The sequence below is a fragment of the Nematolebias whitei genome, chromosome 16 (genome assembly GCF_014905685.2).
Source record: "Nematolebias whitei isolate Nwh7 chromosome 16, NemWhi1, whole genome shotgun sequence".
Classification (NCBI taxonomy): Eukaryota; Metazoa; Chordata; class Actinopteri; order Cyprinodontiformes; family Rivulidae; genus Nematolebias; species Nematolebias whitei.
Window position 1 is genome coordinate 21,126,226 of NC_056513.1, and position 15,646 is coordinate 21,141,871.

At 39.6% G+C, this 15,646-nt stretch overlaps 2 protein-coding genes across 2 annotated transcripts in view; one reads left to right on the plus strand and one right to left on the minus strand.

Annotated features, from left to right (window-relative positions):
* zgc:92360 (uncharacterized protein LOC436988 homolog) overlaps positions 1-15,646 on the minus strand; it is a 506,378-nt gene that overhangs the window by 366,326 nt on the left and 124,406 nt on the right. The gene's annotated exons all lie outside the window — the stretch shown is intronic.
* Positions 12,814-15,646, plus strand: part of fam83fb (family with sequence similarity 83 member Fb) — a 16,218-nt gene continuing 13,385 nt past the window's right edge. The window contains 1 exon segment of the mRNA XM_037690395.1: positions 12,814-13,390. Within this exon segment, the coding sequence (XP_037546323.1) occupies positions 12,914-13,390 (477 nt within the window). The 5' untranslated portion in view covers positions 12,814-12,913.

Consider the following 15,646-nt stretch of genomic DNA (forward strand, 5'->3'; position numbering starts at 1 on the left):
TTAGTTTAGTGTATTCTTAGTTTAGTGTATTCTTAGTTTAATGTATTTTTAGGTTTTTTTCATTCTGCTTCGTTCACCTACCACATGATACAACTCAGTATCCAGCCAACTATTAACTGATCAACAAACCTGACATCATGCACACTCACTGCACCGCCTTATACAGTTACACCTTAAACATCCGCTTTTGTGTTTATCAGTAAGGTCGAGGGGCCAAGTGGTGAGAGCGCTATGTGCTCAGCTACGCCACATTTTTCACCGACTGCCAACAGCAGCTCCGTCCTTATGTCTAAGACTGCGTGTGGGTTTTCCATTTGTCATACAACATCTGTCAACATACACATTATACACATGACAGCTAAACACCTGTTTGTTGGCACATGCATTATTCAACAAGCCACATGAATGGTATATTATGAAGGGAATAAAAAGAAGATGACACCCATATGCAAGAAACTGCATTAGCATGCACTCGTAATGCTCCTCTTTGTCTTTTGGAGAAGCTGGATCTACTCCAGCGCCTGCTTCTCCTTGGCTGTGTAAAGCTCAGATTAGGGGCCCCTGACTAGGCTGCAAAGGCAGAGAAAGCTGCCTCATCATCTGGCAGCTCCGGGGTAGCCGCAGGCCTCAGAGCTCTCCTGGAAAACTCGCATTGTGCGGCAAATTGTCTATCTCTCTATCAGCAAGCTGTGAGACGTGCACTCTTTTGTGCTTGTGATGATACTTTAATGGCCAATTAAAATGAGTGCACAGGGTTTGGCCTGATATGTTGGGACATCCTGACAGCTGCAGTGTGCACAAAATAAGGCCACAGAGACCCGTGTTCACTTTTCTTATCTATTTGCCTCCTTTCTCTGCAGTGAAACCTGAATTTGGGCACATAGCTGTTGCACTATTGATGGTAAAATAGCATCAATAACTGGTGTCTTTTTGTAAATTACCAAAAGGCAAAGGTAAACAATGTTTTATTTTGCCCATGTCTGTTAGTGTGTGCGCATATGTGTATATGATTGCCTTTTACCAAACTATCCAATGAACCAGTATGTGAATTTCATGAAACTTGCAGAAAGTAATGAATGGATGTACATCTACAACTGATTAACATTTGGAGTCAATTCAATTCCAGCTGGCTGCTGCATCTAATAGCATTTTACTCAAGAGGAAGATGTCTATAATTTAGTGAACTTTACCGATAGCGAGAACATTTTTATGTGGCGGTAGTAGAGAGTCATTCGTAACACATACTCTGAGCATTAATACACCCTGTGAGACATTGCATGAGATTGAGCATAACAATTTTTGGTTCGACCAAAAAAAAAAAACAGAAACTTTGTCATTTTTCAACATAAGATGTTCTTAGTCTTAAAACTCTGACACAAACGGTAGTATGTACAGTATGTATATGTTTAAGGAATGTTACAACTTTAATTGGAGGCATGGTGGCTCAATTGGTAGAACTGTAGCCTCTCATCGAGAAGGTCATCGGATCGAATCCCGGATTGGAACCATAATGGGTGGAGTTTGCATGTTCTCTCCGTTCATGCTTGGGTTTTCTCCGCGTACTCGGATTTCCTCCCCAGACCAAAACATGCATGTTAGGCTGATTGGTATCTCTAAATTGTCCTTAGATGTGAGTGAGAAAGTGAATGGTTGTTTGTCTCATTTGTCTTTATGTGTCCCTGTGATGGACTGGATACCTGTCCAGGGTGTCCCCCGCCTCTCACACAGTGACTGCTTGACATGGGCACCATTGACCCTCGTGACCCGGAAAGGAATGTTGCAGCACGAGCTGTTGCAGGCCCCGAAATACTGCAGCTAGCTGTTGCTAACTGTTGGCCTCAGACCTCGTCTCAGACCACCCACTCCCACCCCCTGGCTGGGACCTCCCTCAGAAGCGGCAACTCACACGATCAATAAATCAAGGAAACGTAAATCAAGTTTTACCAATTGTAATAAATCAAGGCAGGATAAGGTTACAGTTTACAGCGCTGGCCTGTCCGATACACGATGCGGGATCCTGGACCAGAAGGGCTGGATGACACATGGCATTACAGATATATAGGGCCTAGACTCCTCCTTGACAGAGGGGAGCACAGCCTATCACGTGGATAAGGGGCCGGACTAAAATGTGATCTCAAGGATCTTATGTGGTCTGACATGTCAGGAAAAATGATACTGGTGCAGAAAAAAGGCCTTTCTATGTGATGCAGTGAGCCAATAACAAATAAATTAAAACTATTCCTTGACGGATATTGAATCCCTGGGAGACTCTTTAGAGTTGCTGGCCCTGTTTAAACCAGTCAGAACTGGGTCATAATTTAATTATAATCCATCTCTGAGCAGATTAAAAACCCAGGGTCAGTCTAGATAAAATACTAACAGGAAGAAGCAGTTTAAAGATAAAGGATGGATGGATGGATGGATGTACAACTTCAATTATTTTACATATTTTTACAAGGTATTCAAAATTCAAGTCAATTATATTTATTGACACAGCAACAGTTTACAACAAGAATCATCTCAAAGGTGTCCAAAGACATGTAGGGAAGGAGGATAACAGATTGATTTTGTATGTTCAACATGTTGGTAATACTTTAAGGAGGAAAATCTTCAGGTCTGGATCAGTCTGGTTGTATTGGGCTCTAAAAGACAAATTCATTTAGCATACTTACTCATGTGGTTTATTTGTAATAAGTGACAAAGTTGCAGTAAACTTTTAGTTTGCGTCTCTTTTTCCACAGAAAGCATTTCCACATGTATTGTTCTTTGAATCTGGTCTCTTTGCCGTCTACTTCTTTGGGTACTCAATGATGCAACTAAGAGAGCATTGTAAATGAAGTGGGGAGGAAAGCTGGAGAACGATTCAATCTAAGCCCAGTAAAAATGGTAATAAATATTTCTCATCTCAACCTTCACCATTTCCAGTCATTCCTGATTTCAGCCAGCAAGTTGTGACTGCTGAGCAACGATCCACAAGGAAACAAACAGAGCTGATACGAGTGACGTGCTCCTGTTGCCGGTTTCTTTTTCCCCCCACACAGAAACTCTTTATCTTTTCTCCCTTTTTTTCCCCACTCAACCCTCTGCCTCTCTTGACATTTAACAGTCCGTACGTGTGCGCTCTATAATTTCTTGTCATCACCGACAATCTAGCTATCTAAAAAGAGGTTAAGGATGTGAGCTGAAATAGACAGGACGGGGTTGAGACAAGCGATGCTGACATTTGCGGGCATGTTCGCAGTAGCTGTAGCAGCTGTAAAAGGAGCAGATTATTTGACTTGTGAAGGTGATCGGGGTAAGGCTGTAATTTGAAGACAACAAAAATATGTGTGCTGCTGATCAGATGAGCCTATTAGCCATAAATTGTCTTGTGATGAGCACAGTTAGAAGTTGTGTTAATTTCATGAAAGTAATTATTTCAATATCTTTTTGGTAGATTTTTTTTTTTTTAATAATTAAGACAATTGTAATGACAATAACGTTTCATATTGATGAAATGTAAATTTAAGAAAACATTTATTGCCAACTTTAGCTAGGGCTTTTCTGTGTGGAGTCCTGTGCAGACACCCAGCTTTTCTCTCTTAATCCAAAATACATGAATGTTAGGTTAACTGGTGATTATTTTTTTTTTTCATTCAACCTTTATTTAAACAGGTAACTCCCACTGAGCCACGAGCACTAATTTACAAGAGAGACCAAAATTAACCTTAGATGTAAATGTATGTGCGCATGGTTCTATGTTTTCTGTGTGTTGGCCCTGTGATGAACTGACACCCTGTCATGAGTGTATCCCACCGCTCACCCGTTGACTGCTGGGATAGGCTCCAGACCCTCCTTTAACCTTCAGCACAGGTAGAAAACAACTGAGTGAGCACCTCCTTTTTGTAATGTCAGCATCAACAAACTGTTTGACGTTTGAAAAAAAAAATTAAATATTTTTAATCTGGATTATGCTTGTCTCAAGTATAGCAAATAATGGGGGGAGTCATGTTGCATGTCAGTATGGAGGTCCTGAGGAACTTCTACCTTCTGTAGATGTATTCAAAAACCGTTCAATACAAAATCAACTGGACTTTACGTTTCGCTCCTCATCCGAGGAGCTTTCTCAATTCAAAGAGCAGTGAGTCAGGGGTTCAGGTTATAAGGCTGAGTGAGATAAGACACACACACATAAGACAACCACACATATGTAGATTGGCAGTTCACATCTAACACCTTAACATTAGGTCTTTGTTCATCTAATTCACAGACGAGGCCCGTCTGTTCCCATCAAGTGTGAAAACCGGCTGGGAATCTGTTTTAAAGTTGCATTATATGTTTTTGAAAGTGGAAATCTGAGGCCTCCTCCTCTGTTAAGACACGGCTTTTCTCTTTTTACATAAATTGCTTCCTTCACCCCCCTCTCAAACCATCTGTGTTCTCGGTCCAAAATGTGCACATTTTGGTCCTCACAAGAGTGTCCCTTCACTGTGAGGTGGAGGTGAACAGCTGAATCTTGTCCAGAGGAGGTGGCTCTCCTGTGTTGAGCCATGCGTCTGTGAAGAGGCTGTTTAGTTTCTCCAATGTAGAGGTCTGGACAGTCCTCGCTGCACTGGACCGCATACACTACAACACTTCTGTAGATGTACCAACTGCTGCTCCTGGCAAGGAACTTGCATAGTACTACCTGGACCAATATACCAAGCATGATTAATCAAAGCTAGGAGACAAATAATCTGCACATGTCTCTTTAGTGAATACCAAGCGTTTACTTATTTAATCCTAAATGACTGGATTATTATTATTAATCAAAACAAAATGAGAGAAATGTTTTTTGATGTGTGAAAATGCAATATGTATGCTGAGTGATTGCTGAAATATGATGAAGCTGAAACTGTGTTTTTAAAGCTAAAGGTAGCAAAAGGCTATTTAGAAGCTAAAAGTGGCGGCTGTGGCTGAGTGGTTAGTGCAGTTGTCCACCAATGGGAGAGTTGGGGGTTTGATTCCACCAGCAGTCACATGTTTAAGTGTTCCTGGGCAAGACACTGAACAAGTGGTTTGATTTACATTTTTTGCAGTGGGTATACTGTGCTAAGAAAACAAAGGGGTTAGTACAGTGTAATCGTTAATTTATTTTTGATTTTTAAGCAAATTGAACATTTCAACATTTCTCTGATGCTTTTATTTGAAAAAATGTACAACAAACTTTGTACAACAGTTGGCTTTGTATTAAAAACATGTTGTAGAATTTATAAAGCAGTATCAAAGCAAAACATTTACAAGTATTAAGTAGTAAGTATAGAAGAATTAATTATGCAAAACAAAACAGGTTGAACCAACTCAATGTGTCTATAAAATGTTCCAAATGTGTTGACAATGACACAAGCCCATGTCACGTATCATTGCCAATGAAATGTGACATGGGCTTGTGTCATTGGACACTTTTAAGTTGTTATACTGAAATTCTAAAGCTTTTCTAGTGGGTATACTCCATATATGTGTGTATCACATAGACTATACCACTGCACTGAGCCCCTCGTCGACTCCAATATATGTCCCATTGGTGTGTGAATGTGATCTAAAGCACTGATGAAGATAGAAAGGTGCTATATAAGTTCAATCCAGTTACCATTTAAAAATATTAACAGTAACTAAAAGCCAAAAGATGCAAAAGTATCAAAAACCTAACTAATATACAGTATATATATATATATATATATATATACACACACACACACAACTTGGAGAAAAATTGCATGAATGTTGAATCAGTATTCACACAAATAATGGAAAGCATGACTGAATAGCCATTAGTCTAACTTGTCTTCTATATTTTTTTAATATAATTCAGTTTCCATATTCTGGCTTTATCTTGTTAAAGGTTATTTGGAGAAAGTTATGACTGTAAGTGGGCTGAGAAGGCAAGGAAAACTCAACCAGTCTATCGAACAAACAGACAGGCTGCCATGCACTCACATGCACCTAAAGCAAATTTGAAATCATCAAATCGTCAAAAGATGTGTGATTTTGGACAGTGGGAGGAAGCACCTGGAGGGAAAACCATGCAGGCACAAGAAAAACAAAGAAAAGATTGAAATTTATTTATTTCATTCACTAGAAGCTGATGTTCCTATACAACCCCTTGACTCATTCTATCTCAGTTTGTTTACATCATTCATGAAGTCCCAAGCAACGAGTGTGAGATACATATGGGGTGAATAGAGAAAATGTGTGAGAGTGTGCATGTATTTTTATGTATGTGAGAGAGTATCATCTTCTAAGCTGGTGACTGTCAGATGCAGAGTAATGCTGTGTCTCTGCAGCGCAACATCATTACCCTGTCAAGCTTGTGTTTGATGGACAGGCTAGCCTCTGAGCCAATGTGTGAATATGTGTTTCCCCTCTAGTCCAGTGTGATTGAAACTCTGTGTGTCTCCATACATCACCTCTATATCAGCTTCAGTTATATTTACAGCACTGCAGCACTCTACTGCCCCCTGTTGATTCTTTCTGGTATTACATCAAACCTCCACTCGCGCATGGATTTTGTTGTTATGGACTGTGGGAGGAAAACCCACACATTTTTACACTTAATTTGTGCATACTTTAGATTATATATCTTAATAAGTCTGTTTTTCAGCTGACTGCCAAACTGAATAAAAACAAAAGTTCGGACAGTTTGTACTCCTCTCTCAAACCATTGTTCCTCTCTATCCAGGATGTGAACATCTTCATCCCTGAACGAGTGACCGCTGGCCTGGAGATGAGTGTAGACCGCAGAGTCTTGGCCTGATGATGTTGCTCTTCTGTGCTGGACCATCCTTTTGGCCAGTGGATGTTTAGTTTCCACAATGTAAGACTGATCGAGTGGTGGGGAAAGTGCTCAAACACTGTTCTTAAGTAAAAGTACAAATAAATAGACAGGAATGTACTCTAGTAAAAGAAGAAGTACCACATTAACGTTTTTACTTAAGTAAAAGTAAATAAGAACTTGCTTTAAAAATACTTAAAGTATTACAAATAAAAATACTTGCTAAATGTATTACCTAATGGTCTACAATATCAAGTGTGCCTGCCGTATGTATATTTTCTGTACTACATTAATAGTGTTGTGTCATTTTAATCAACAATGCTGCAGATAATGCATGTTTTTATTGTGTGTACTCTGTGACATAGTTCACACTTGGACTTGTGATTATGTGCGTCAGAATTTCAATGATGACCTGCAGAGTTAAATGACATTAATCAAAATAAGAAAGAGGAATTATTATAGCTTTGAAAGTTTTTATTTAACACAAAGCTATTGTCTATTGTTGGCTTTGTTGTCATCACTCTTTGTTAAAATCAGGTTTCTCTTATAAATAAGTCCGCGAGACTCAATGGGATTAACCTGTATAAATAAAGGTTGAATTAATGAAAAAAAGCAAAACCAATGTGTCATTTTAACTATAGTAAAAACATTTAAGTAAAAGTTGTCTGCCTGAAAAAAGGAGCACTAGACACATCTAACAAAGGAACAGACTCTGATCATTTCAACTCCAGTTTGTCATCAACTCTAGTTAAAATATGGTCTAGTCAACCTTGTAATGGGTCAATAGTGAACAATGTTTTAACTTCTGGACACCATTTTCAAAAGATTGTTGAGCCAAACGGAGACATCTCTTGTCTCCTAACAACATGAACAGAAACATTTTAATATTGCACCAAGAATTTCTTGTTCAAGTTCAGAAGAAGTTTCCTGATGCATGCTCAATAATCCAGGTAGAAAAATCTAAAAAAGTTAAATCTGGTCCTCTGGACATTCAACAGATGGTCAGCCAACAGGTGAAAAGGAGGAACCCAAACCCAGACCAGTGGTCATTCCATATGTTGAGGGAGTATCAGAGAAACTGAGACGTTTATTTTCTAAACATAACGTCCCAGTGGATTTTAAACCCCAAAATACATTACGGCAAAGACTGGTTCATCCCAAAGATCCAGTCCCCCGGCACAAACAGAGCAATGTTGTGTATGCTGTTCAGTGTCAGGAGGGCTGTGATCAGTCTTACATCGTGGAAACAAAACAGCCACTGGCCAAAAGGATGGCCCAGCACAGAAGATCATCATCATCAGGCCAGGACTCTGCGGTCTACACTCATCTCCAGGCCAGCGGTCACTCATTCAGGGATGAAGATGTTCACATCCTGGACAGAGAGGAGCGATGGTTTGAGAGAGGAGTAAAGGAGGCCATCTTTGTGAAAAGAAATCGTCCATCGTTAAACGGGGTGGAGGCCTCCGGGTTCAACTGTCCCCCTCTTACAATGCTGTGATTGCTAGTATCACTCAGCCCTCTGTGAATAGTAAACAGCCATCAGTGTGCTAATGATCCATTGTTAGGTTGATGGTCCTTCTTGAGCATGTGATCAGCTGGTTTTGGTTGTCAGCAGCAAACTGGTTGATCCACTCTGAGAAGGTGCTATTTAAGAGACTGAGCTGAATACAGCACCTCAGACTGAGGAAGTCTCTCGGATGAGAGACGAAACGTTTCTACATTTTTTTTGTTGATTTGCTTTGTTTTGAATGTCCAGAGGACCAGATTGAACTTTTTTAGATTCAGAAGAAGTTGCTTTTCATAGTTTTTTTTTTTGGTCCAGTCTGGCTCTTTTGGCAGAGAGAATCTGTCCTGCTGTACTGAACAGTCTTTCAATAAGGCCATAGATTGTGTGTATCTTCTGGCTGACTCTCCACGGTGGAATCCATTTTGGGTGGGTAAGCGGTGCTGCAGGTAAAGTCGAAAGTACCCACGTTTAACTCTACTTAAGTAAAGTACAGATACATGAAAAATGTACTTAAGTACAATAACAAAGTACTTGTACTTGTACATCTCACTACAGGACTAATCACAGCCCTCCTGACACTGAACAGCATACACAATATTACTCTGTTTGTGCCGGGGGACTGGATCTTTGGGATGAACCAGTCTTTGTCGTAATGTATTTTGGGGTTTAAAAGCCACTGGGACGTTATGTTTAGAAAATAAACGTCTCAGTTTCTCTGATACTCCTGCAACATACGTAATGACCACTGGTCTGGGTCTGACTGCAAATACTGGTCTGTGTGGGCTGGTTTGCGGTACACCTCAGTTTGTAAATGTGCTCTATCAGAAACTGAGACGTCACAGTCCAAGAAAGCCAACCTGCCATTTTTTACATCTTCTCGTGTGAACTTGATGTATTTATCCACAGAGTTGATGTGAACAACTAGTTTTGAATGTTAACAACAAACTGGTCGATCCACTATGAGAAGGTGCTATTGATAAGACTGAGCTGAATACAGATCCTCAGACTGAAGAAGTCTTTTGGATGAAAAACAAAACGTTTCTACATTTTTTTGTTGTTGTTGTTGTTTATTGAGCCCGTCCAGAGGACCAGACTTAACTTTTTTGGATTGTTCTACCTGAATTATTGAGCATGCATCTGGATATATAGAGTAATGCAAGACAAACTTCAATTATCTGCAAAAAGCACATTAAGCTAAAGCAGCTGACTGAACCATAAATTATATCAGTGAACTTGATTTCATCGCTCTCTAGGGAAAATAATACACGGTCAAAGGAAAAAGAACATTTGAGTGTGAGATTGACAGAACACCTTCCACAGAGTGATGATGCCCTCTGAACCATTTCAGTTCTGCTCAGGCCTGAGAACACAACCACACAGACTGTTTGTGTGTGAGTAATTTCTTCCTTTAGACGTTTGTGTCCATGAAGAATCAACTTCATGCCCCGTCTTCCCCCTTCTTCCCCACCCACTCTGATCTATCCACTGTCTGTGTGTCACCCAGATTAGATGAATATGCATGGTATTAAAATGAGGGTCATGGCAGCGCTGGTTGCAGGGTAGACACAGGAGTGTTGCCATGGTGATGAGCGTTTGATTTAGGTTAAATGAGATACCTCTTTCAAACAGCCTGAAACTTTGATACGATTTGGAGGGGAATTATAAATATTTTGCCTAATAAAGATAAAAAATAATTTGAGTTATTGTTGATGGTTAACGAGAGGTCACAAAACTAACTCCTGTAATTAAGCAAATTTAAAGATTTGGAGTCTGATGTGCTGTATCTGTAGTCCTCAACATCAGGACAGGTGCAATAGTCACAGCTGTTTGGACTAGAAGCTCATGTTACATGTGTTTAGTGAATGAAATGAAGTACAGACTAGATTCCAACTGACCAACATGAGCATGACCTTATCCATCATTATGTAAAGAACAAGGCCACAGCACTGACTACTAAAGGAGGCTATGAAACACTTAATATTATACTGATTTTTCTTTTAAACAAATTATATTTTCACATCGGCTCTTTTCACTGACAGTCAGGCCTTTAATTCACTAAAAGATGATAAATAAGCTAGCCAGATAGGTAAGTAGGTAGAGTGTGACAGGCAGGTAAATAAATAAATCTGGAAGGTCTTACTCTGGGCATTCATTGACATAATTGCATCTTTTTTATTTATTTATTTTAGATCTACCCAAATGTATTATTTTCTACACTCTGTTTTAGACCAGCTGTGTGTTGAGCTAATTTCTGTTTTCAACGCAATTTTTCTTATTTTATTTCCCAATCCTATTTTTTGATAAATTATGTTTTCACATTAGAAATTTGTTAAATTACATTTTGGGATTTTGTATGATCTGTAAGTGTCTTTTGGAAAAATTCTTCAAAGGTCAAATATTCATGCTCTGAGTTCTCTGCATTCCATCTTCACTGGTTTTCTCTTGTGTTTAGGACAAAGCCCCATTCACAATGCAGGGCTGAAGATTTTATTTTCCAAACTGATGAAGAAAAAGTGCTGAATTTTAATGCTAGCAATATCAACATCATTACCTTCTCTCAAATCTAATGGAAAAAATAGTTGAGGGGCACAAGCAAACCTGTTCACTTTCAGCTAATGTGTTTAAGAGAAACACAGACCTTTTTTAAAGACAAGGTATAGATTATGCATGTATAATCCTAATTATAGCACGTAAACCTCAACCTTATATCTCACTATTTTCCTGAAACATTTCCTAATACCTTCCAAAAGTTTGGGGATATTTAAAGAAGCACACACAAAAAAAAAAAAAAAAAGCCAGTTGAGATATAAGCAGACCATTATTTCTAATAAACATTTTGTACTGTAGAACTGGTTAACAGTAACATTTGTATGTATGTATGTGAATGTATGTATTGTCAAATATATAGTCACTAAACTTTGTAACATTCATAGTAACCAAAACATCATAAGAAGCTGTAAGTTTGCTGCAAGCCTGGGAAAGAATACAATAACGTTGAGAGGTAAAGATTTATTTGTTGAGAGAGAGAGATTCTTTATTGTCATTCGCACCACATGTGGTACATGTGGTGGACTGAAATTATGTACACAGGGTCCCAGTTACATCCAACAATAAATGTAAAAGAAAAACAGTAATAAGATCTAAGATATGAACTAAGACTATGAACTAAGAAAAAACATCAGCTAAAAATATGCTAAGCGCTAATAGCATAAAAACAATAAATACAATAGGCCGAACAGCAGCATGAACATGAGTTTGTGTGAGCAGATGAGCACGAATGAACACATCAACATGAAACAGATCAGCAGCAACATGATGTGATTTTCCACAGTGATTATCCTGGTTAGAGATTCATGAGTCTAACAGCCTTAGGGTAGAAGCTGTTCCTCAGTCTAGTGGTTCTACACTTAATGCGCCTTAACCTCCTTCCTGAGGGGAGTGGGGCAAAAAGTGTGTGTGCTGGGTGAGTGGGGTCCTGCATGATGCAGGTGGCCCTCTTCCTGCATCTGGAGGTGTAGATGTTTGTGATGGTGGGGAGACTGACTCCAACTTATTGTAGTTTACAATATTTTATATTATAAATTATATATATATATATATTACAACAGTGTACTTTTTGTTTTAAACACAAGCTGTTATTGTCTATACACTCATAAGATTGACATTTGCAGGATTAAATCTATACAGATAGGGATATGTGGATAGAGTTAAATAATGCTATGGTTTTAACCCTAAATGTCCAGGCTGCTGCTTAATATACCATATTATTTTACATTATTAGTGTTTAGCATATATCTTGGATCCTGTTTTATATATTTTGTTCCACATCATGTACCACATGAAAATAACAATTTATAAACCTTGAAACTAAAGTGCAATTTTAGAGTAGTGTATAATGAGTTTTTATAGCTTACTGTAAATGGATTAAGTTATATGATGCAGCATATTCTTTGGCCTACTTTTGATCAGTTTATTGCCAGAACTAGTCTGCTTTTACGACTTTAGTGGCTTGAAATGAAACGAGAAACAAACTCACAGTGCTGTAAGTTTTCAGTGTTCTGTTGTATTTAAGTACATTCTGTAAATTATACTTCTCAACAAAATGCTTACATTTTTAAAAGTAATAAATGTATCTACGTCTTTATCTACGTTTGTCTCGTACATTTTTAAACCAAGGAACGAATTAATTTGATAATCATTAAGATTATTATCATCTTTTATGGTTATTAAGTCAATATTAATAATTAATGTATGTTAATTAAGATTTGTTGATTATGACCACAGCTATCCGTGTAGAATGGTGAAAATAGTTGATTAACAAGGACTTTGTTAATGAAATACGTTTTATTTTAATAAAATGAAACATTAACCAGCAGCGCAAACCACAGTTTAACAAAGGCGACAAGATATGTAAATGTTCTGAAACTTGGAGTGCCCTTTGTTCCGTTGGTACTTGAAGGCATCACGGTTCCTTACACGTGCCGCACCTCTGCCTGGTCCGGTCAGGTAACAAAACTTCCCCGGCTCTTTTCTACCTGTGTTGTCGCGAGGTTTATCACCCAGCAGCACGCGCTGTGTGCGGGTGTTTGTGTCATAGAGCTCCGGGTGGGAGAACCATGGCTGAGTCCCAGCTCATGTGCATGGAGGATGGTCGCATCGGAGCCAAAGTCCCGGAGTCCAAACCGGAGTTTTACTACAGTGAAGAGCAGCGCGCGGCGGTCGAGGAGCTGCTGAAGAATGGCGACGGCGCCTTCAAGACTCGACTCAAAGAGGCGAAAATGACGGACTTTCTGTCGGCGCGGGAAATCAAGCTGTTGTCGAACACTTTCAAACAGTACGACTCTGGTAATGAGAGCGACAGCAGCGCCGCCAGGTCGGAGCAGGGAGCCTCCGGACCCGACGCGGACTCGGGAGTCCACTCCACCTACTGGCCCCAGATGTCGGACACCGAGGTGCCGTCCCTGGATATCGGCTGGCCCAACACGGGCTTGTTCAAAGGGGTGACCAGGGTGGCCGTGCACACCCACCCGCCTAAAGACAACGGACCCCACATCAAGGAGGTGGTACGGAGGCTGATCCAGGAGGCCAGCAAGGTGACTTAACTGGGCTGTTTTTATTTTTATTTAATCAACAACCAAACCACGATTATACATGAATTACACAGCAAAAATCTAAAACATAGACTGCTATTTATTGTCCTCAATACAACATGACGTCATAATGACGTTAGACAAATCTAAAAGACTTTCAGAAGCAATAAATGGCTTTCCTGACCACGACATTACTGAATATGTTAATGTCTAAAGTGAGTCATAGGGCAATGTGTGTGTGGGCCACTCTCAGGAAGTTCCAAGTCTTTTATATCCTCAGTAAATCCTGGAATTCCCTTTTATTCATTAGGTGTTAGTCACTGGGTTCAGTGTTTTTTGTAGCATCAAAGCATGTGCATGGCTTTGCAAATAAGGACGGGGGGAGGGGGGTGTTAAATGTGAAATGTAAAAGGCGATCCTGCTTTTTAATCCAATCAACACCAGAACACAGTCAAGTAAGTTTGATACATGGAGAGGGAGGATGAGGGGAAGTACTAAAATTCTTCTTTCATCTTTTCCCTCTTCAGGGGCCTCCACAGCGAGTCATCCTCCTCCATCTCTCTCTGTCCTCACTCCAACTACCTCCATGTCCTCTCTAACTGCATCCATATATCTCCCCCTTGTCTTTTTCCTGGCAGCTGCATTTCTAACATCCTTCTACCAATATACCCACTGTCCCTCCTCTGGACATGTCCAAACCATCTCAGTCTGGCCTCTCTAACTTTATCTCCTAGTTATTTAACATGTGCTGTTCCTCTGCTGATCTCATTCCTAATCTTAGGGTGCATTCACATCAGCCCTGTTGTCCCGGACTCTAGCACGTTTGCCGAGAAAATCCGGTTCGTTTGGGGAGGTGTGAACGCGCTGTCGAACTCTGTCACGGAACTAAAAGGCGAACTCTGGCCTGGTCTAAAACCTAAGTCTCGGTCCGGTAGAAGAAAACTCTAGCGCGGTTCGAGTACAGTGTGAATGTTAGCAGAACGGGCGCTGCTCCACAAGCAGGAAGTGGACTACAGCGCAGGACAAACAAACACGCATTTCTCTTACCTCATATGGAGCCGTCAGCTGCCTTGTGTGAAAAACAACATTCTCCATGGTCTTCTGCCTCATCTTCTGCTCATGCTGAGTCCATTGTTGAAAAATGACCAAATAGAACTCCTAAAACTGCTAAAATATGACGCCACTCCGTTTTTGTTTTTATTTCCAGAAGAAGAAGAAGTGTCTTCTTCAGAGGTTTTTGTGTAGTTTCTTTCAGCAGTTCTTGGTGCAGCACCACCACAGGCGAGTGGGGGAACAGGTTGGCTCGACTGCACAGTGCAGTGTGAATGCAAACACACCAGCTCAAATGTAAACAAAATGTCATGAATATTGGTCCCCAACCGAACCGAGTCTACCGGACTATCAGGTGAGAATGCACCCTAAGGAGAACCTCAACGTCTTCATTTCTGCCACTTCCAGTTCTTTCTCCTGTCTTTTTGTCAATGCCACTGTCTCCAGACCGTACAACATAGTTGGTCTCACCACTGTCTTTTCTTTGTGGGAAAGTACTAATAGGCTTGTCACGGTAACAAATTTAGCTGGGCGATTGCAATAAACGATAACATTGTTTGAAATTTGACAATAATTAGTAATTATTGTCAAATTTAAGAAGACATTTTGGTTAATTTGTTTTGCATGTAGTGTTAGGAGTAAAATAACCTTTGATGATAAATTGTGGAAAATAACATAATATGAGTTGGTGAATATAAGGTTTAATTATGGATTATGGAACATAGATCATATAAAGATGACTAGAATATCTATCAGATATGTAAACTAGACCATAAGCTGATAAATAATATATTTTTAGTGACTGCTAACTTTTAAAATCAACCATGACACTTTCTGCTGTCAGTAAGAAAATAGTTCCTTATAAGGCCTTTAACGAGAAAACAAAACAACTCAAAGGTTCTTGTTCAGTTAAATTATAGTTCACATCATTTGAGTATGTGTATGGATTATAAAATAATTAACGATGAGTTAAAGTGCAGCTTAATAGGTCAGAACAACCATAGAGCAATCTGACTTGATAATGTGATGGGTTACCCAGGAGATAATCAGAATCTCAGTCTTCGTAAGATTATGTAAGACTGGTGCTTGTAATGTGTCACGTACTCAGTGGAAAGAGATGGTGGCTAATGTATGCCTGATTGATTGGACAGGGACTTCAGAGAGTCTGTAAGGTGTTTATTGGACAGGAATTTAAAACAGGAAGTGTCA